Source organism: Tribolium castaneum, chromosome 3 (genome assembly GCF_031307605.1).
Source record: "Tribolium castaneum strain GA2 chromosome 3, icTriCast1.1, whole genome shotgun sequence".
Classification (NCBI taxonomy): Eukaryota; Metazoa; Arthropoda; class Insecta; order Coleoptera; family Tenebrionidae; genus Tribolium; species Tribolium castaneum.
In genome coordinates, this window is record NC_087396.1 from 10,915,111 (window position 1) to 10,936,490 (window position 21,380).

At 35.8% G+C, this 21,380-nt stretch overlaps 1 protein-coding gene across 2 annotated transcripts in view; it reads left to right on the forward strand.

Moving 5' to 3' along the window:
* Window positions 1-20,796, forward strand: part of Wnt2 (Wnt oncogene analog 2) — a 29,742-nt gene extending 8,946 nt beyond the window's left edge. For both annotated transcript variants that reach the window (XM_015982142.2, XM_008198129.3), the window contains exons 2-5: window positions 5,622-5,845; window positions 18,577-18,848; window positions 19,883-20,243; window positions 20,297-20,796. In XM_015982142.2, the coding sequence (XP_015837628.1) occupies window positions 5,622-5,845; window positions 18,577-18,848; window positions 19,883-20,243; window positions 20,297-20,448 (1,009 nt within the window). In that variant the 3' untranslated portion in view covers window positions 20,449-20,796. The remainder of the gene's footprint in view (window positions 1-5,621; window positions 5,846-18,576; window positions 18,849-19,882; window positions 20,244-20,296) is intronic.
* Window positions 20,797-21,380: the final 584 nt, after the last annotated feature.

A 21,380-nucleotide genomic window follows, 5' to 3' on the forward strand; every position in this document is an offset into this window, starting at 1 on the left:
CTCCGGCATTTTTCAATGAATCTTATCGCAGTAACTAAATTTCTTACAGCATTGTGCTGAAAATTGTTAACTTATCATATACAACATGAAATCACTTCTCCATTGTCAAGAGCACGTTAGATGCTTTATAAATTCCGGTATTGTAGTCCAAAGTAAGAAAGGAGACTATTTATTTGAAACACGACAAAGTAACATCTTAGTGATTACTTATGAATAGGAGAAGCACTTACGGAGCTTTCTGACAGCAAAAGATAGTAGCAATAAATAAAATTGAAGCGCAAGTAGTTGTCAACAGTAACAAAGTTTATAAAAGCTCGACTTGAAAGCGTTAGGTATTCTATTGATAAATCAACGACAATAAAGTGTTTGATTTAAAAAATCTTGATAAGGAATTAGAGATCACTAAAATCAAACATTGACTTTAGAGTGACAGTTTAATTAAGGGTGACCAGTTCGAAAGAAATCTTTCGGGTTTACCACACAATACGAGACAAAACTTAGTTAAACAAAAGATTATCCAAGTAAATATTTCGTTGGTGTGTCAATAGGGAAATGCGTTTTCTACTTATTCAGGATCTAGATAAGAAAGTAAAAATCGTGGTTGTCGAATTCGTGATTCTCGTTAAGATTTTCCGGCTAACAAGGGCTGACGAAGATAAAATGGTAGTAAAAGGTTTGAGAGGAGCAAGTATTCCTCGCTTACGTGCAAGGTGTCAGAGCATTGCCTTTTTATTCGAGTCCGTTATCACTTTGATAAGGATATGGGCCGAGGATAAGTGCATAGCTGCGTTCACACCCCCCAAATCCTATAAATTACCGTTACATGATGACCAGCAGGTGAACACGCTAACTCATTTAGGCACTTTCACGTTGGGGTATAAAAACAGAATTTATGTAAATAACGTGCCACCATTATTAGGAATGTTATCAAAATATTTACATAAATTTGAAAGTTATTGGAAGCTTTACAAGCGTTTAAACCGATTCAATTCGAGCAGGTACTATAAACCCCACGTATTCCTGCTAGCCAGAAACAATGTTTCTGCAATTCAATGCTACGAATAAGCCAAACCTGCATGCACTGCGAACTAACGTTAACGTTAATTTATTGAGCACTTGATATAATTAATTCGCGGCAATAATTCAACAAATATTTCACGTCAGCAGTAATTAAACAGCTGCTTAAGCTGAAACATTCCTGAAATAAACTTGCAGCTAATTATTTCATGCATTGCCTCCGAGCTAACGTGCTAAGAAATGTTAACAAAGGATGGTACAGGCCTGGAGCGGGTTATAATGTGGAGCACGTCTAAGAAAATCGCAGCCAAAATACATCAGCAGTATTGCTTAATTATACGCTTGGTGTTAAGCAAATTGCAGGTTTGGTGTCTAGTCAAACAGTAATTTAAATATCCCGGATGAATTATAGAATTCTGATGCCGGGGTTAAGTATGTTAAGCACCATTTGTCAACAAAACACAGACGGATACAAATTCCCTTTTAGTAATAAATGACTCGGGTAAAAGCTAAACAAATTGCCTGCTAAAGATACCCGGCTCGGGAATTATAAGCTGGACGTGTTCCTATTCTCTTTATTTGATTTTATCTCCGGTCATATTGCAAACCAAAAGAAAAAATACAATAGCTAAGCGCTTTAAACACATTTTTTGTGCAATTAAAATGTCATTATGAGGTTCAAAACTGTTATTACTTACTCAAACACCTGAATATAATTGATGGGGGTTTTCCAGTGCGGTAAGAAACACCTGAGTAGAAAATAAAAATAAGACATTACATTAGGTATGGGAAATAATCTTTCACAACGAAACAGTTTCAAAGTTTTGCTCAAATTATAATTTCAACCGCTTTCTTAGTTATGCTGCCTGAAACATCCTCAGGGCCATATTTGTGATTCACAGCTAAGTGCAGTTTTTCCAGAAAAAGTGGATTTAAAATTTCGCATGAAATGTGTATTGTGGGCCATCAATTAATTAATAGTATGAAACAAAAGTTTCCAACATCTAGGAAGTCAAAAATCGTTTTTTGTATTTTTTTTGATGACTTTAGGGTTACTTTAGATAGCAAATGATTTTCCTAATGTTCAGAATCTTAATAAATTAATCTTAATGAAAAGTCAGATTAACTGATCAAGTGACTATTGACCAATCCGAAGTTTAAAGGTTCGTGGTCTAATCGCGAATTAAGCTTTAAAAAGATTCAATCCGTTTCGGGAAAAGTTAAACCTAACGTTTTCTAATTATTGTGTGACACGACGAGCTTTTAATCTAGGGGAATGTATGTAAATAATCAACATTCCTTTCGTTAATCGTTCGATAAAGGTGCATTTTAATAATTAGGCGGTGTAATCAGCGTGTCATTTGAAAAGAACTCGGTTTTTAAGCTAGTGACCAAACCGAGTAACTAAAATACCGAAGCAAGAATGCTCAGCAATTTGCTCACAAGCGGTCAAATGAAAGTTCACTCCATGTAATAAATCAAGCCTTGAAAGGAAGATCCGATATCACTATCAAACTATTAAAACTAAACGAGCATAAGAGATCAATAAATTATTCTGCTGTTTCCTCTCCAATGGTCGGAGGGCGGAATGGGAGGAGACCCGTGGGTAATTAGAAAGTATATAACTGGCAATTAGCATGCATTATCGCCTTCGTTTGTCAGAAAGCCAATAAAACGACGGAATCAGCGAGTGATCTCGTTCTAGTGCGATTTTAGTTGGTTTAGTCGCAACAAAGAGCGATAAATCAAAAACACCACCTCGATATGAAACATGCAAATCACTAACTTTAATAAATGTCGATCGAGTGATAACAAATATGGTCGAGGAACCGACCGGTGTGCGAAGGCTAAACTGATGACGGCTCAATTACGGATATCCCCTCCTGATTTATCTCTTCGCTAATAATCACGGGTTCCCGGAGAGAACGTGTAGGGTGAACTATGGCAGACCACCCGGACACGCTGTCAACGAGCCACGAACCCCCGTAACAAACGGCTTTTGCCCAAATTTCCAGCGTCTTGATTGCTGGCACAAACCTGGGAGGCCGCCTCATAATGATTATTGATGACATAATTAATTCGAACAGATTCAGCTTAATTAGTACATAAATTACGATAAAGTACTAGAAATTAGGAATAATTAATGATTGCGTTATGCTTTCCCAGTCGTTTGTCTTGGGCTCTCGAGGGCCCTGATTTGCATACGACTGATGCAATCACGGTTTGAACATTTGGCATGGGAAAATTTATCTCCTGAAAAAAAACCTAAATGCGACATTTTCGACTAAAATCACATATTTCCAGAGGCGGTCCGGGTAGTTAACAGATCCCGCAGGGTTTTATCTAAATGAAATCGGCAGTTGGTCTGTCAGAGGCACTGTAATAAACCAAAAAGCCACATCGGATGGTAGTTGAGGCTGTAAAGAAGCTTCCAACCCACTTCTTCTTGACATCAGATAATTAAATCAGTGTGAGTCAGGAGATTCACGCTTCCAAATAACATTACAATGGTCATCTTTATCGTGTCATCACAATCATGTCATGCTCTATGAAGTTATCTAACAGGCCAAACTTTCATGCCGGGCAAATGAAACTTTATTGGCAGATTGTGGGTGGCGATGTCGTAAATTTCGCCGAAAAGGAGCGAATGAGCATCCACTAATTTTCATAATACGACGTTGATAATTTTATAAGCACAATTTACGACAGGCATTATAACACGTCTGGAGAGGTGTCCATCACCGAATTTAGTTGTTTACCTACTTCACAAACACGTTTACTTTCATTCAGACTCCATGATACACAGAAAATATACTGAAAAGGTAAAGCTTGGAGATTTGTAGTTATTGTGCTTCGAGAATAGCTTCACACCTCAATAGGACGATTTTCGAAGTGTGACTAAAGTGGAGCCGCGCTATTATGTTTGGAAAAATGGTCGTGTCCGAAACAGGACCGGATCGACTGGAATTTTTATAAAAAAAGCCCAAAAACAAATTTTACTGGGTATTTTTAGAAGCCAAAGTCATACAACTTGTCTGAACGGCTATTACCAACTTTCACTCTAAATACACAAAAATAAGCAAACGCACTGCATTTGGTCCCAGTTACCATGGTTTAAAAACATTCGTTGGTTTTAGTACAGATTAGATTACCCATGGATTAGCAAACTTACTCATGTTTGTGTACCTAAAACTTCTTTAATGTCTTTTAAGATAAGAATGATGTTCGTGGTATGAAAATTGTCATTTCAAAGACTTCGCATACCATATCTAGGAAACTATAAAAAAAGATACTAAGGAAAATGTCCGAAATGTAACAGCTCCTTAGACTCTCAAATTAGGCCCAACAAAAAATTCTCACGATTTGAATGAAATATTTTTAAAGATGATATCTGGGTTACTTTTTGTGGCATAAATCATAAACCTACCACGTGATTATGTTACTGAATATCTGTTCACATATTAATATTCTTTCCAGTGTCCTATAATTTATTTTCGTACATTAAGATTTATGCTGTGTGGCGTGTAATATTTATTTTTATATGCAAAACTTTCAAATTTGTATTTAATATTAAAATTATTGCTTTTTTGACTAGCATGACGTAATTGACACTATTAGAAACCACACAAAACTTCCTAACAAGCCATTAAATATTGAAACAACATTATTTAAGTTTAAGCTCCACCATTATTGTAGGGTCTTGGAGAAACAAAACGTACCCACGTTTTAAATCACGTTAAACAAGATGTTATTTAAGAATGAAAGGTTGTGTAACATAATTCAAACTTTGTACATTACACGATGTTGTAGTGAAATCGCGTTTTGATTTGGGATGATTTAATCAGCAGGATGAGCAAAAGAACACACGAGTGTTAACATTTAAGGATTGAGCAGTGCTTTATGTTGTACGTTCTAAAAGTTATAATCCGGTTTTGGTTCAGCAAAAAGATATAAAAGACGGTATGATCCAGACTATTAATTAACAAATTCGCACTGGAGCGTGAAATATCAACGTATCAAAAAGCCAATGGAGCGTGGAATTATTACAAACTCATCTCCTCCATGGTGTCAATAAAATCAGAGTTTAGCCGTTTCGCAGCAACTCAATCACGCGAATGTTGTCAATATGGTCAGGCCGGTGCATGTTTGCATAAAAATATTATGGCCAGATATTCAGCGTCTCATTAAAAACACATAAATAAAATCGGGCGAGTGTGGGCATGGCACGTAACATGTATAGATGACAATATAAACGATTTTTGAATGTTTGAGATTTATCTTGTTATGGGGAACCTAACGTGGCTATCACGGTGGCAGCAATAAACCGTCGCCAATAAAACCACGTCAATAAAGCGATTTTAAGTATAATTTAACAGTGGACGGTTACGTATTTTATTAAACAAAATGTATTCCTCGTGGGCCGTTTTAATGGGAGAAATAAGATAATCACCAAGTCAGTCTTTAAAGGAGTCGGTCTTATTACCAACAGATATATCTCATGTCAATTAATGCGCGCTTGCTACCAACTACACAAAAGCGAAATAATAAAGAGCCAAAGCGATACTGTCGCAATTGCCGACCGATTTATTTCGTTTTTGTTCCAGGGTTTATGGTGTCATCACTCTCGGCTCCGAAGTCTTCTGCAGCCGCATCCCCGGCCTCACCAGCCGCCAGAGGGAGATGTGCCGCTCCTCGCCGGACGCCATGGTGGCGGTGGGCGACGGCATACGCCTTGCCACCGCCGAGTGCAAGTACCAGTTCAGGCACCAGCGCTGGAACTGCACGGGCATCGACAACCCCACGTCCTTCGGACACGTCGTCATCGTAGGTGGGTATTTAATTGACCGCGGGATAGTGATCAAGACGACCCGACAAGCTCGCAAATACGCTCAATTTTGGAGCTGCTTAAAACTATTCAAGAGTGATAAAATTCCAAATAATAAAAATCCCCACTACTTCACGATCATCTACCTCATAAGTCATAATATACACTGCCTTTTGTTTCAAAATATCAAAGTTTGCAAAAAATTTAAACCCGCTTTTCATTTAAAAATTTAAGACTGTATCTGTAATACTTAAATGTACCGCCGGTTTGATAAGAAATTTAATAACACTTTTGGTGTACTTCAGACTTAGAAACGACGAGGAAGATAGAATGCTAATTTTCTATTCAATTTTTGTAAGCGGACTTAACTAGAAAATTAGCAAAGAATTGTATCATTCTTCTTTCTAGTCCTTCAAATTTTCTGAAAGCCACAATTTTGTTGCTTATATTTATAATTTAATAGAAACAAAATCTCTTTTATTGAGAATAAAGCGAAGTCGTATCTAAATATTCTGTCGCTAGTCATTGGTACTTTTCTGTTATTTTTGTTATTTTCGCTTTAGGAGATTTAATATATTGTGTTCATTCCTTTTTTTTTAAATACGTACAAACAACTACGTAACTGATAAAATTTGAAGTCGTTATTAAATCTTGTAAGTGACAATATTTTAATAGTGATCTGATGTTTCATTGCCATTTGGTTCCTACTTTTCGTAGCATTACAGCGGTGCTTTGTGGCTTGATTGCATTCCGGATAAATCGCCGAAAAGGCATTAAGTCAAAATACGGTTAAAGGTCCATAATGTCTTGTGTCACATTGTGTTAACATCGTTGTTCCTGTGCCCGGAACACAAACGGCGTGGGCGTGATGCAGACACCTGTGGCTTCACTACCGACACATCTCTGTGTCGGCCGGAGTGTGAAGGTGTCTACAAAATTGTTGAAAATTAGAACGACGATAAAATTTTCCTCCCATTCTAATTTATTCCGAGATTATGTAATAAAAATAAAAAATCACCCACATAAAACGTCGTCGTCTGTAAATGTGTGGATGGCCTTTATTGTCATCAGTGTGTCAGTAGTTACTGGCTTTTTTCAACGCGATATTTACAACGGACTATTGAATTTTTAATTTCATAATGAGCCTTGCTATGCGACCTGCCTTATCATAAATATCAAATTTTATGGAATCATTAAAAGCTGAATGCAGCGCGCTTTATAAATACTGCATCGTATTAGACGTACCCTATAAATAGCTGCATTTAATAATTATCCGGTATTGTCCTTATGTTACTTAATATCTCATAGAAGTTGTAATTGCAAAGCGTGTGCTAACACAAACCGCACAATGTATGAGCTTTCCTGTTAACGCGACAGATTACATACATTTATGGCGTATTAATAAATAATTGCTATTTATGAGCAGTTCTGGGTTACCTCTTCCACACCAAGCCATAAATACACGCACTTGCAGGAATCTTACGGTATCCTTTTCAATTTCCGGGGCTCCGGGCATAACATTTACAAGTTATGACAGCAAAAAACACAACTAAGTACATACACTTTTATTCATTTGAGACACATTTTCTTACAGTTTTGAACTGTCCGAAAGGTCATTTAAAATCGATAAAGAACAACAATAAATCTCATCACGGGCAATAAAATCATAGATTTCATATTCGCATGTCAATAAATTTTTCAAATGTGCTGCTTAGACTGAGGCTATGGCAAATGTGTGCAATAAATTTTGTTTGTGAAATATATGACAACAGTTAGATTTAAGCTGACAGGAGAATAATGTAAACCATATACTCCCAGAAATATGTAGGTTTGATTTATCAAAGATTTTATGTCGTTGCGAACCTAGAATTGGAATAAAAAAAATTCCGGCATTTTTCTTTTTCGTAAAAATGTGTGATCCCTAAGGACATGTGACAGAATGGCATTTGTAGTGGTGAGAATCTGGTTAGGGCACAGCTGTGGTCCAACACAGCAACCTACCCGCTGGCAAAGGACTTGTTTATGCGCATTAATGCTATAGTTTATGATCTGTCAGGATTAAAGAGGATAACATGATAATCCCAGACTTGACACCCTTGATATTATTTATTCGGTTTAGATAAATCACAATTTTACGTTTAATTCAATATGTTGGAACGGGAATTTATAAGAAAGGCGAGTTGGCAAATTTATATTTCCTTAATATTCTATTGTAAGACATGTTTTTTACCAAGCCAGGTATTTAATGAAAATTATGAATTATTAATGTAAGGTTAAAGATGCACGCAGTCATAAATCCAGCGTTTGTTTTAATTAATTATATTTTATTGTGTATTATTAATGCGCCTGTGTGGGTGAATTTACCATTTGCAGCTACCATTATTTATGATGATAAATGTAATACCTTCTTATATTCATTAATTAGGAAAGGTGGTATTTTTTAATTAATTGTGGTGAAAAATTGTTTGCATGTTTTTATCAAGCAGACAATCACCATAAAGTTTCGCAAAGGAATAGTAATCATAAATTTATTCCTCGGCTAATTGCCACGATTCGGCTTATTCCTGATGTTTCAATCGAGTAATGATTAATATCCTTTTCACTTACTCTTATCTAAATCGACGTTCTCTGCTTATACACGGCAAATAAATAAATGTCGGATTGTCGACAAATTAAGATAAGCTTTAAATATTGCTTGTCAACTAATTCGCGGAATAAACAAATCAAGCACCCGTATTTTTCGTTTTATTGAGAAACCTGGCACTTTCCACAACCACGAGGTGGACGTTTCCAAATTCCTAAACGTTCCACATTTTTACAAGCGTCATTACACGAAATCCAAAGGTTTGGATATAGTGTGTCTGAGGGTCGCGTGGGAGCTAACAACATGATTACTGATCGCAGATAGCCGTGACTGCTACCGTCGGGCCCACTTCTCGTCATTGGTTGGCCAAACAAGACGTTTCCAGACGAGCTCTGAATTCTGATGGCTAGGTGAAAATGCTCCGGAGCGCTCCGGACGGAATAGAGACATTTGGCGGAGGGCGTGGGTGGACGAAGACGTGTGTGTGCTTTACCAAATGCAAATGCTCAAAGATGTCGATAATAAATCCGTTGATTGTGCACTGTGGGCTCTTGTAATTCTAAACCGGACAAGAGAGTTACATCAATCTGACGCCCTCGTGCACCATAAGTATATCTCATGCGCAAGGTTTCACTAATTAATGGCATTTGGTGAAGCTGAACGGGTCAATAATGGCAAACCGATTTCACATATTGTTGAGTTTATTAGATTTTGCACCGAAGGTTGTTTATGTAACTGGAAATTTCATTTCAGTTTCTGATAAATTGACGCTGCGGCGATATCTACACATCCGCTTGCTTTACGCCATAAATACCAGGAAACATAAAGTGGTACAGCTCTGGTTTCATTCGCACATAAACTTAACCAACTCAAAAACTGTCCTAATGGCACAATATTTTGACTTTGTAAGAAAAATTCTGCCCAATAAAGAAAACATAAAGTCCACTTTAAAATATCTTCGTTATTCTCCCTTCCTGATAAAGCCAGCCTGAATTATTATTTTCCACTACAAAAAAGTGTTTTTTGGAAGACCTTAAATAAGCTAATGTGTAACAAAAGAAATTAATTAATTTACTAGCATTTTGCTTAGCACATGTTAAATTATTACTGATCTTTATCTCTCCTAGAAGTCGTTTTAAAAGATGATTCAGTAAGATTTTAATATAAATTGCTATCCTGCATATAAATCTGCCTTATATCTTGCAGAATTACTGGAAATGCACATTTAAAACAGCTCATAAGTTATGAAATCTAAGAAACTAGGAGCTAGCTAAATTAGAGTTTGAGACATGATTTCTAAAAAATAGTTAGTCAGTTCCATTTTTAGTCATCTAGTATTATGATCTTATGAACTAAAAAAATACAGTACTTGAGACGATCAGCGATAAAGCTTTGAGTGTGAGGATGAGCTTTTTCCCAACAGAGCTTGCCTACGTAATTTTTCTTTTTTAAAAATTTGAATACTTATCTTGGATTTATTTACATGTTTTGTATTTTGAGTAACGAGGTTATTGGCATCAAAGTTACGAAAGAAAATTATTTACAAATTTCTAATTTTTAACAATCAATTCTTCATTAAAATAAAATTTTCGAAATGCCATCCACCAGCCCCTCAACAGTGAACATATCTGTGGACACACATTTCTTGTACAGTCCAGAAATTCTTCGTTACAAAGAAGTTTCTAATATTTTGTGTAAATTTTGTGGACTGTTCAAAAGAAAAGCCTGTAATGTATTCTCTGAATAAATATCCCAGTGTTTTTCCACAAAAGAATAATACAAAAAAAAGTTAATAGTATTTGTATCTTTGTTTTTTGGATAGTACCTGTTAAAATTACTTTGATACGTAAAATTTTGGTATTGCCAATAAGGTCATTTAAAAAAAATGGTCAACCAAAATTTGAGGTTTCCGTTTAAAAAATGTCGATGACGTCTCAAAAACTTTTATAAAGACCTGATCTGCACCAGCATTTTTATCAACACAAAATATTTCCAGTATTCGTAAACTTAATCTAAAATTGTGCCACTGTACTATAAATGTTAAAATTATTGGTTCTCGGGATTGGGATTACACCCAATAATGAAATTACCGTTTTACGTGCTCTAAGCTCGAGATATTTAATTTAGTTTAGATTAAATAAGACGTAAAGAAGCGATTTTCTCGGTTTAATCTCGTATCATCTTACATTACGCATAGATAAATTTCGTTTTAAGCTCTTAATTTGTGTTTAATACTCTTTGATTAACTAGAGTAAGTCAGTAATCTTTAATAGAATATTTAAATGATGCGATAAACGCTCGTCAGATTAGAATAATGGCATCGATAAAGTCAATTAAAATCTTAACACGTGGGTATAATTCGGATCATAGCCGTGTTGGCGTACACATCGCCGTCGGGCATCACAATATCGCCTACAAAGCTCTTGCAATATCATTAAATCATATCACGTGTGAAAATCAAACAGCGTACGTTTGTTGGCCATGTTTTTCTCATTAGTGCCAATGATAATGAATTACCACCCAAAAAAAAGTTGAGACAGCTGTATAATTGTGATGAGTGGATATTGAGGAGATCGCAATCAAAATTTGATTCGTATATCTTAATAGAAATCAAGCTCCGAATCATAGTCTTTACGAAGGTAATTACAGACATGTAACAGACGCAGAACATAATTTAAAAAGCTCTGTAATAAAGAAAATACGCACCCATCTCTCGGAAAGAAAAAAAATACCTTTCTCACCCTTCATCAGCCTGAAATTTTGCGCTGTATCTACGTTTGTAGAAAAAATAATCACTGGAAATTGAGTAGCACGTCCTGGATTTTGCTTTTTTGACATAATTTTTTTGTAAGAAAGGCGTTGTTGGTAAATCTGGAGGAAATCGGAGAAAATCTCAATGTAAAGCTTTTAAACATCAACCTAAGTATATAAATAAAAAACGATTGTTGAAGCCAAATGAACTGTGTGTGCACTTTCTATCGCTGGAATATGTCAAAGTGCTTAACAGTCTTCGTTACGAGTGAGCAGATTAGTTTCACCTCAAAGGATCATGACGAATGGATTCTTTAAATATTTAATTTCGAGACGTTTTGTAATTTCGCCTGATTTATGTGACGTGTTCAAATTCTTTTCTAATCTGAAATTATGGGATCTCTCTCGGTCTCGTTAGTCGGCCGGATTTCGCTGAAAAAATCTCTATAAGGCATTTGAAATGACATTCTTGCTCCATCTGTATTCCAGTCACATACTTGTATAGTTTTCAAAAATATCAGTGAGTGGCTGCCGTCCATTGTTCGCCAATAAGGCATATCGATGCATCAGCCATAAATCTAAAGCGGCTAATTAACCGGAGACGTGCGTAATGTCCCTGCAATCCGTCTAGAAGTCGTCACCGCCACCAACCCACACAGTCCTGTACCTGCAAGCCTCTTGTTGGTATTAATTGCGGTGTCTATCTCTCCAAAATATCAAAATTCTCATCGGAATTTCAAAAAACTTGCATGGAAACCCTTGACCGAATTATGGCCAATTAAAGCGAGTATCACTCTCAATCATTAAACCGCATGTTGTTAATCCTGCAAGAAGAACGTGCGAACGTCGCAGGAAACATAATAAAGTAGTGACAGGTAGGCAGATCATGATCTACGGCCGCAGCTTATTATAGACAAGCAACTTTAAGGTGCAACTGTTGGAATGAAGAAATTCAAATTAAAAAGCACGCCGTTATTTATGTTGGCGAACATGCAATGTGGATACGTATGCAATAAATACAGTGCGTAATGAGTCGAATTTATAAGGGTGAGGCGAATTTGCATGCGTTGCAGCAAAAGGACCCGGCAACGAATGTAATTGCTCAGAAATGCGAGTTATTACGTCGGAAGATAATGGGACGCACTGTTTGGTTTAATCTGTTGTTCCATGCAGTCGGCAACAAGGCGGATTTATCATTTACAATACGAAGCGACAGGGGGCTTTTAATATACAGTTATCGAAAATTGTTCCAGCTTAATAAAAATCAATATTACCGTTCGACGTTTTGTTTTTTCTTCACGTTCAATTTTAACAAAAAAAAATAAATTTGACAAAACTCAACCTAGGACTACCCTTTTTTGACGAGTGTTATTCTAATTACAAAAATTTTAGTTTTTGATCCGCTAAATTTTCGCTGAAAAACTACAGTTTCTAAGTCCTTCTAAATTAAACACGACCATTTTCGGTGCTTAATTGACCATGACTTGACAATTATTGTATGGTTTAATATTGATCCATAAAGTGTATATTTAATATTACCGTAAAGAAATTAATTTAGAATATAAATTATAATGTTTTTTACTGAATACAAGATCATGTATCATAGCAAAAAATTGCAGAATAATGACTGGTTATTAAAAAAATGTGAGATTTTTTAATAGACTTTAATCCTTTGAGCGCGTTGTTATCGAATATCTTATGTATAAAGACGAAATTCTCTGCTTATTACTAAAAACAGACTGCATGTAAGTAACAATGATATGACGAAAAATGAGCTTCACGTGTAAAACTTTTAATGAAAAAAGGCGTTTACACTGAAAAAAATTATTCGCCAAAGGATACAAACAGTTATTATGAGAATTTAAATTTTCTGTAATTGGTTTACAGTGAGCTAAAACTTGCAGCAAGTTCTCATTCTTCATCAGCTTTAGTATCAAAATTCTTTCGTCAAATGCTGTGCAACCAGAAACCCTTATTTAATTGTTGTTTCATTCTGTCCGCTTATGATTTCTACTTTCACACTTTCGTCTCCAAATTTTTATAGATGGCTGATAATTTTTATTAGAATTATTACGAATTAAGGCCCATTAATAGAAAAAAACAGCCTTTAAATACTCGTTGATATTAATTTTGTTGTTCACTTACAAACACAAAAAAATCTTGACGATGAAAAGCATATTTGAAGCTTGTTTTTGTATTAAAATTAATACCTATTTGAATATCGAACACAAGTTGTTTATTAGAAATCAATCTAGAACTTAATATCTAAACGGTTGACACTGACACCTGCTAATTTCATTACTTGTGACTTGTAATTATTCAGTTATACACAGCACAGAAAAAATATGTAAATTTATTTTTGAAAACTTATGTATATAATGAATCTGTTTTCAGATAGAAATCTCGTACAAAATCGTCATATACTTTTTTTTGCATTGCCACCACCACATCTTCAGACGATGGTTGTACATAATTTTAATTTTTTTTATTTTTTTCATTTTTCATTTCATTTTTTTTAAATTTCATTTTCAACCACCTACTTCTCTGTTTTGGATAAAAGTTAAATGAATTTTCGTATTAACTACATACCTACACAGATTAAAAAAATGTTTTTATAAGCAATCACGTTACTGGAAAATAGAAAATCTCAAGCTTCCCAATAACTATTCTCCGCTAAAATGAAACTAAGCTCATTGACCTTTTTGGAGTAAAGGTTCATTAATTAATTATAGAATTATGCTAAAGGTCAAACTTCAATAAACACTAAAAACGTGGACCAGGCCAATAATTTCGCTCAGATATTAGATAATGATTTTCAACTCTTCATATTTTAACTCCTTGTCCAAAATTTGTCCAAATTATGCAAAATTAGTAATTTCGAAATGGACAAGTGTCGCTGTAGCAAACAGAAACACAATATTGAAACATGTGTTTACAACTTTGCTTCTAAATGGCTTTTTTATGCTAAAAGATAAATACCCCTCGATCGATACAACAGCTATTAGGTAAGATTTGGTGGTATCATATTTCATACCAGTCGGCCACGTTGAAAATTTCCTCTAACGAGGACGAATCATCCGCCGGCAGCAAAGTTAGTCTTCCGATTCGAACAATTATGAGTGAGAACCGTCACGGTGTGGAAAGAATTATTTAATGGGCCTTAGAGAGCTTACACGCTACATGAAAAGCTATGATTTAGACTGGCTATTATTCCGAGCCGTAAGAGATAGTTTATATGGAATGCGTAATAGAATGGACCGCATTTATGTATGTACTTGGTCAGAAGATCACAAAGCGCTGAAGACTCCGATCCAATCGTAAATAGCAACCGGAGTCGGGCTCAGCCGGAGCCGACGCTATAAAGAAGCCTGTCTTTACGGAAACGCTCGCTAATCCCGGACGATGTCGAACCGTCCGGATTCTTATTAATCACTTGTTCATTTTGAAGCTTAGTGTCACGAACTAGAAGTTTCACTTAGTGAAAGACGCCGCACGCACACGCCTCTTCTATTACACGAAAGCCAAACCAGACGTGAATTATATGTTTACCTTCCTTTATTATTTATAGCAAGTCCTCTAAAGACTGATGCTATCGTGCAAATGGGATCTTATTTCATACATCAGTATGTTATAGATATTATAAACCAGCGAGAATGAGAAATATTCACCCGCGAGATTAATTGCGTTTCTGATTTATGAAACGATGCGAATATTTATTAAAAGAATTCTAAAGAAGCCTGAGACTGCACGTCCGGCTACGAGTGCTGGAATTAAAAATTAAATGTCATACGGCTTTCCATTTAGATGGTAATCACGGTGCTTAAGTAGCTCTGTGCATTAGGGAATGCTGCCGCAGAATTTACGATATTACTTATAAATACTCCACATTTAAAGACTAATCTTAATTTTCTCTAGGTTTATGTCCAAGTGACGCGCTCTTCTGATTATTTACAACTGAATTAAACCACAGACAGTTTACGTTACTTATTTTAAGCTCTCGTAATTTTTCCTAATTTTAACTTAACACATCATTTGTGTTGTTTTCTTGTCGCCACCCACATATGATAAACAATAGAATTAAGCACACAAGAAAAATTATAATTAGTCAGGAAACATAATTTGTTATATTGTCAGTTTGTAATTAGCAAACATTCTACAAAGACTCCGTAGGATTGCCTACCAGTGTAAGTACTAACGTTTATTAATTGTTATAACCTTATTCAGTTTTGTAAATGTAGGCACTGAAGTTGAAAAAGCTTTTATTCTTCTATGCAAACAGACGTAAAACCATTTTCACGTTTACAAGCAACAATCAGATGTTTACAAACAGGCATACAAGTGCGTAATGTGATGCTTGCTAATACCTTTTACCAGTTTTAGCGTACTTATTTTCAATTTTTTTTAAACAAATCATTTCCGAAAAAAATCATAATAACTGTCAACAACTCTTCTGAGTCTGTGAGCTTTCTATTAAGATTGAGAGGCTGCAGTTGCGAGCTTTTTCCGTCTTAGTGCAGTCAATTGGGATCATAAGTCTCTATCCGCTGTAAGACTAACGTTCTTAAGGACATCAAGATTTAATCAATGTAGCGCAACCGACAACCGCTGAAAGCTGAAGGATGTGACATGTCTGAAATAGGCTACAAATTCCCGAGCGTTCTTAATCGCATTTTAAGAGCTGCAATTTAATTATTTTGATTAACACCATCCACATATCAAAGTCGACCCACGTGTCGGATCGTGAGTGAGGCAAGCCAAAGTTATGATTCAGAATGCACAAGTTCCGTGGGTTGCGAAGGAAAGGGATGCTAATACACTATTTAATTATTCTGTGCTTTTATGCACCGCCGTCGCTTAAAGGTACCTCTTCGCCCTTTCTTTTTATTTATTAAACAACGATCTCTCGCACCTCCTAAATTACATACTCTCGTCTCTTCAATCGTATTATGCACACAATACGAATTTTTCGCAGAAGTCCGCCCACGGAAGACGGAAAAATTCGCAGCAATGAAGATGTTGATACGATCGTCTAGCTCTGTTAGCAAGTATCTGGAAACTTACCTTTTAGGTGTTCATTGCCAATTGTGTTGTTTTTATGCTGACGAATAGGTGTCTTGGTGGGACTGAAAGGTGGCAAAACGAGTTTTATTTCAGAAAATCTTATAGCAGTGAGTTTAAAACGCAATGTGCAGGTACTTGGATAAAACACGCCTATTGTTCCCACTATCGGAACAAGTAGGATGAACGTAGCCTGTAGATAGAACCATGATGGGTAAATGTGGGTACATAAAGTCACGCAATCACGTATTAATTGGTGTTCTTCGTGCAGTTTGAATGACGGCACCGAGTCGTGGGAGGTGCTAAATCATTAGCAGCAATTGATTTATATAGGCAATGAGCATCGACGAGGAACAAACAGCTATTAAGCACAACTCATGATTTTATCAACAGTTTTAGAGACTATTAAAAGAGCTTAGACCGGTACCGAGATGCGTGTTTCTTGCTGTTCATATTTTTCTGCTTATGAACGCTGATGAATACTAAGTAGAGGCGTTAGATGGATTCTCGTCCTCGTGCTTAAAGGCTGTTAATGGAGCTAATGAAGTTGTTACTCTGGTAATTATCATTGATGTGTTCGGCTGTTAATTGTTGCAACTGCGGCCCACAGTTTCTTATCGTCTCCTCTAATTGATGCGATATGCTAATCCCGAGATTTAAGACCTGATCACTAACATGACATCTCTTCATTTTTACCGTCTGATTAGTATTAATCCTTGACCAAGTGGATATTAACACGCACTCGAAATACCCGAAATTCCTTCCATTGAAAGCTACCCAAAAACAAGCAACACGAAATTTCCACGATTGTGCTTGAACCTCCCATCAGATAAAGAACAAGAAAAAATACCCCAAGTACTAAAAGGTTAACGGTTATTGTCAACGTTTTGCTCGGTACTTTAAGCACATTAAGGACATAATGTTGTTGTTGATTTGAACATAATTGCGAAAAACATAAAATGCTATTAACCAAGTGTGGGTATGTTGTAAAGATGAATGGAGAAATTAGCAATAAAATCTCATTTTACCAATAAAAAATCAATGTGATTAAATTTATTTTGAAATCGTTCAACAACGGTGAAAATGTGTAATAATTTATAACACTTTTACTGCTCACAGCAGGATGCTGATATTTAATTTGACCCAAAAACAAGAAATTGTTATTTATAATAATGTTCTCTGTTATCTACGCTACAAGTGGTCAACAATTAAAATGTTTGCACCATGTAGCCACAGGAGTGCTATAAGAGCGATTCATATTTATGGGGCAGCATTTTAAAACGCTTCAGCGTTTTAAACCATTTTCCCCAGTGGTGGTAAAATTATATTAAAATTTTAAAAATCTAAAAATAAATACGAATAGAACTTTTATTTTACTTTTCAAGAACTGTTTGCTCTTCCAGGTTGCCCTTGGTTTATAGTCGCTTGTAAGGGTGTATCTTGAAAGCCGTTTTAATTTTTATTGAAAATAATTCTCGTGCCATTGCCAAAAAAACCAAAAAGTTTTTCCAAAATGCAATTTTGTCACAATATACAAAAAGGAAAAAGGATTTCAAAAATGCATTCTACACTCCACAAAAAAATCGTACCTATAAGAAACACCTCTTCTCATCTAAACGAAGATTTTGGGTTTGAACAGTGAAAGCTAAGAAACAAACTGAACAAAAGATGGGGGAAAGAATTTTGAAATAGTGTGATTCAATGGATAATAACTAATAACTCTTTTAACCCTTCACCTCTTTCAAGCTTTTATTCTTTCGGCCTTGATTATTGCTTTATCATAATTACTCTTGCTAATTTAATGATCCCGGCAGGCAAGATAAATAAGTATTTTGTAATTGTCAGTTCTTTACAGCTTTAATTATTTTATATTTCACAATTATTAACTATGATTTAAGCTTTTCACATCAAAAAACTCTAAAAACCTCTCGCAAAATCATTTGAAATAAAACAGGAAAATCTTTATGATGCTGCTGAAGTTGATGACAACATAAACCAGCTTTTGCACACAATTTCTAATAAAAATGTTAATTCGTTCCGCTTTTTGTTCCCCTAACGTGCTTCCATAAAATATTACGTAAATTTGAACCATAATTACACGGCGTCATCTGTGATGCCCCCCTATCACAAGACATTTTCCACAAGTTGTAAAGGTTAAGCAATCAATAAAGCAAAAAGTCGACAAATGCCTGCTTTATTTTAATTAATGAGGAAGATATTAATTACCATTAATATATTTAACGAGCGTGTTTATTAATTTAAATATTTGAGGCAACATTATAATAATCTTATTCCCTGCGATATTTATGAGAAATTAATGCAACAGCTCGACATATTTCAGGCTCGAGAGAAGCTGCCTTCACATACGCGATTTCCAGTGCCGGAGTGGCCTACGCCGTCACCTCGGCGTGCGCCCGCGGCAACATATCGGCCTGTGGCTGTGCCCCAGGTCCCAAGCTGCGGGAGCCAGCCCCGTCTGGATGGAAGTGGGGCGGCTGTAGCGTCGACATTAACTTCGGAATGAGGTTTGCGCGAAAATTTATGGACGCCCGAGAGCTCGAAGGTGATGAAAGAAGTGTGATGAATCTCCACAACAACAAAGCTGGAAGAAAGGTATCTAAGAGTTTTTGATCTTGGTCTGCTGATCACCACATATCATTCAGGAGCTGTCAATTAGAGTCGTGAAAAGTGCTGGCCATGAGACGTCGGCTCGGACTTTTTGCTTTCAAATTGTCTACAAAGCTATAATTGAGTGGTTAACCACGACGATAACGTGGTCATCGATATATTGCAATAAAAAGTGCTTGTTATGATAAATGGGCTACGCGAGACTTGCTCACTGAGGATATTTATGTAACGTGTAACATTTTCAGAAAGTTTCTCGTTAGCTAAAGCAACATACTGCGATTATAATTGATTTTTGCACCGGTTACGTGGGGCTATAAATCTGTTCTAATCACCGGCGCCACATAAATAAAGACAACAAATAAAATAATTGAAAAATTTGAGTCTGTACTTACACATCCCAAGTACAAGTCCCCAGTCTTGTGGTGCGCAAAAAAAATTAATATTTCTAGTTGAGTGAAAAAATTACCTAAGCTTAAAGACTTGGAACACCGTGTACTATTTATTTTCTTTTGAAAGACGTTTTTTACTTGAAAGAATTAGAAATTAGAAATCTTTTTTGCAGAATTTGTGAAATACACTAATTTAAATCAACTTGTCTATAAAAAATAAATGGTGAATGGGTCATTAGCGAGCCGCCAGTGTTTTTAATTGTCTGAAAAGGCAAATTTTATAGCATTAGCACAGAAGTGAATTCCGCCAGGCTTTGTTATTTTTAATCCAATACTTACTTATTACCAACAGACTAATTTTATAAATTACTACCTAGCCAAGTGTTTGATCATATAAATCATCCGCAATTACTCACCAATAATGAGATATAAACATAGCAATGAAGTGGTTTCAGTAGCCCCAAGTCGTAGCATTTTCAAATCTGCGCCTTGAAAATCACCTCCAGCTCGCATAGGTGCAAATTTCTGCGCCTATATTTATTATAACCCTGAGGAATAATCGCACTGAGGTGGAAAATAAAATTTCGAATACCGCGAATCCAATTACACTGACTCGTGTATCATTTGCAGGCTGTAAAAATGAGTCTTTTGACTGAGTGCAAATGCCACGGCGTTTCTGGGAGCTGCACAATGAAGACTTGTTGGAAAACTCTTCCAGGATTTAGACAAGTAGGCGATAATTTAATGAAGAAGTATTACCGAGCGCGGCCGGTAACATCCGTCCCCTCGTCGCCCGGCCCCCGAGGGATCGACTCGTTCCGGAGGCCGAGGAAGGTGCACCTAGTTTTAAAAAAGGGCAAGATAGCTATTAAGAAGATGCCAAAAAAATCCGATTTAGTGTTCCTGCAGACGTCGCCCAATTACTGCGAGCGCGATCTCGCTGCAGGATCATTAGGGACGGTCGGGAGATCCTGCAACAGGACTTCCCGAGGTAATTAGTTTTGGGAGATTGTGGGAATTGTGTGGTTAATAATTTATTTATAGGAAATGACGGTTGCGATTTAATGTGCTGCGGCAGAGGATACAACACGCATCAGTACACCAGGACGTGGCAATGTAGATGCAAGTTTCATTGGTGTTGCTACGTCGATTGTGACACCTGCAGCGAAAGAACTGAGGAATATACCTGCAAATAACACAAATACTCGCGTTTTTTACGAAAGTAGCTCTTTGGTAGGACTTTTTACAGTAACATTCGTACTTCGACGTTCACAAGTTACCATAATTATTAAATGTTGTTTCTGTTTCTCATGTATATAACACTCTTCAAATACTGATCTTGTACAGGTGTTAATGTCGATTTAGGTGTAAGAATCGTAGCCATTTTGACAATCTAATTGTTAACTAGAGAACTCCATTTGACAAACTAATTTAATTCTAGACTAGGGATTAGACGTATGTAGTAGCTGGTAAATTATTTATTATTTAAAATCCACTCTTGTACCGTGCTTTGTAAAACCGCAAATACATTTTTACACATTTTTCACAGTTTCTTTTATTTTATTTAAATCCAAAACTACAACGCAGCATAAAAAACACATGAATACATAAATGATGATTAATGGCCAATTAAAAAAATAAAAACAAAAAATAAATGATTAATTAATTAGCTCACGTTGTCAATTAAGAGTTATTAAGATCCGTTTAGATGAATAACAAGTTCTTACATTTCTGCATTTGATTTAATCTTATTAGCTTTATTCACCCGTCATGCAGCATAAAGACTTTCACTCAAAGACATTTTCATTTGTTCTTTTTAACAGTGATACTTTCTTTTTGTAAGATGAGGCATAAAAATATACAATATGCCACTAAATATAACCACAGCTTTATGAAAATATCACTTTACGGTTTAATCCACATGCGATCAGATACCCATAACATCTCTGTATGATTTTATTATCTGGAATCAGCAAAAACAAGAAATTATGCGAGCTATAAAACTGAAAGAGAAGAAGCTTATTAGCTCTTTTCATTCAAAACTTAATAGTGGTATTATTAACTGGAAATAAATAACTGAAACATTTATTTTACAAGCTTGCTTCCTGTTCAAAATTATTATGTAAAA